Source organism: Bison bison, unplaced genomic scaffold (assembly GCF_000754665.1).
Source record: "Bison bison bison isolate TAMUID 2011002044 unplaced genomic scaffold, Bison_UMD1.0 scf7180017864482, whole genome shotgun sequence".
NCBI lineage: Eukaryota > Metazoa > Chordata > Mammalia > Artiodactyla > Bovidae > Bison > Bison bison.
Genome location: NW_011495042.1, coordinates 7,044,988 through 7,046,023, shown reverse-complemented (window position 1 = coordinate 7,046,023; position 1,036 = coordinate 7,044,988). Strand labels below are relative to the sequence as shown.

General features: G+C 65.7%; 1 protein-coding gene across 1 annotated transcript in view; it reads right to left on the bottom strand.

Moving 5' to 3' along the window:
- The window catches only part of NUP210 (nucleoporin 210kDa), an 80,317-nt gene that overhangs the window by 3,948 nt on the left and 75,333 nt on the right, over nt 1-1,036 (bottom strand). The window contains 1 exon segment of the mRNA XM_010862529.1: nt 693-943. Within this exon segment, the coding sequence (XP_010860831.1) occupies nt 693-943 (251 nt within the window).

Genomic DNA, 1,036 nt, shown 5'->3' with positions numbered 1-1,036 from the left:
AATTCATCTCTGCCTCACTCTGCAGCCAAGGCTGCCGCAGCGAGACCAGAGAAGGCCGAGGAGACGCCGGCGAGCCCTGCACACGGCGCCCCGAGCTCCTCCACCCTGCCGGGCCCCGGAACCCCTGTCCTACACCACCCTTCGGCACACAGGGTGGCCCAGGCCCAGAGCTGGGGACCCGCTGTCGGCAGGCGTGCAGGATCTGCGATAGGTGAGGGCTCAGCTGCTCGCCCTGCTCTCGGTCACCACGCGTCCTGCCCTGAACTCACTCGTGGACACGTGACGTGCTTACTAGCACGTGCTGCGGAGGAAAGGAGCAGCCACGCCCCTCACACAATCATACGGGCCGACAGACAGGCCCGGAAAGACAGAGGCAGGAGGAGAGGGGGCGACAGAGGAGGAGGTAGTCGGATGGCATCACTGACTCAATGGACATGACTTTGAGCAAGCTCTGGGAGACAGTGAAGGACAGGGAAGCCTGGCGTGCTGCGGTCCACGGGGTCACTGAGTCGGATACGACTTAATAACTGAACAACAATAGACGGGGATTCTGCTCTGGGGAAAAAGAACGGTCAAGATCGTTCAGCTCTGTGCTCATTTCCAGGAGAGGCGGCCCAGGACTTCACGGCTGCAGCTGGTCCTGCCCGCCTCCCCCTCCCAGGGGCCTTGGCTCCCGCCTGCTCAGGGCTCACCTCCAGGTGCTCCAGAACCTCCATGGCGCCAAAGACCTTCACCTCGGAGCTGGTGTAGTGGTTGCTCAGGAGGATTTCGGCCTGGTCGGCGTAAAGCCCCGGGCTGAAGGGCACCTCGGCCCCGACCTGCTCCGCCGGGGTGGGGCTGCCCGGGAGGCTCGCTGTGACCAGCAGCGCCGTCCGCTTCAGGCTGAGGTGCTTCAGCTGCCGCTCCGTCAGCGGGAGCATCGTCACGGAGCACAGGTACCGGCCTGCAGAGACAGGGCCACCGTTCCGCCCGGGCCCCTCCCCACCCAGGCCCTGCCGCCGCCCCTTCCCCCTGGAGGCGCCCGGGTAAGGCATGC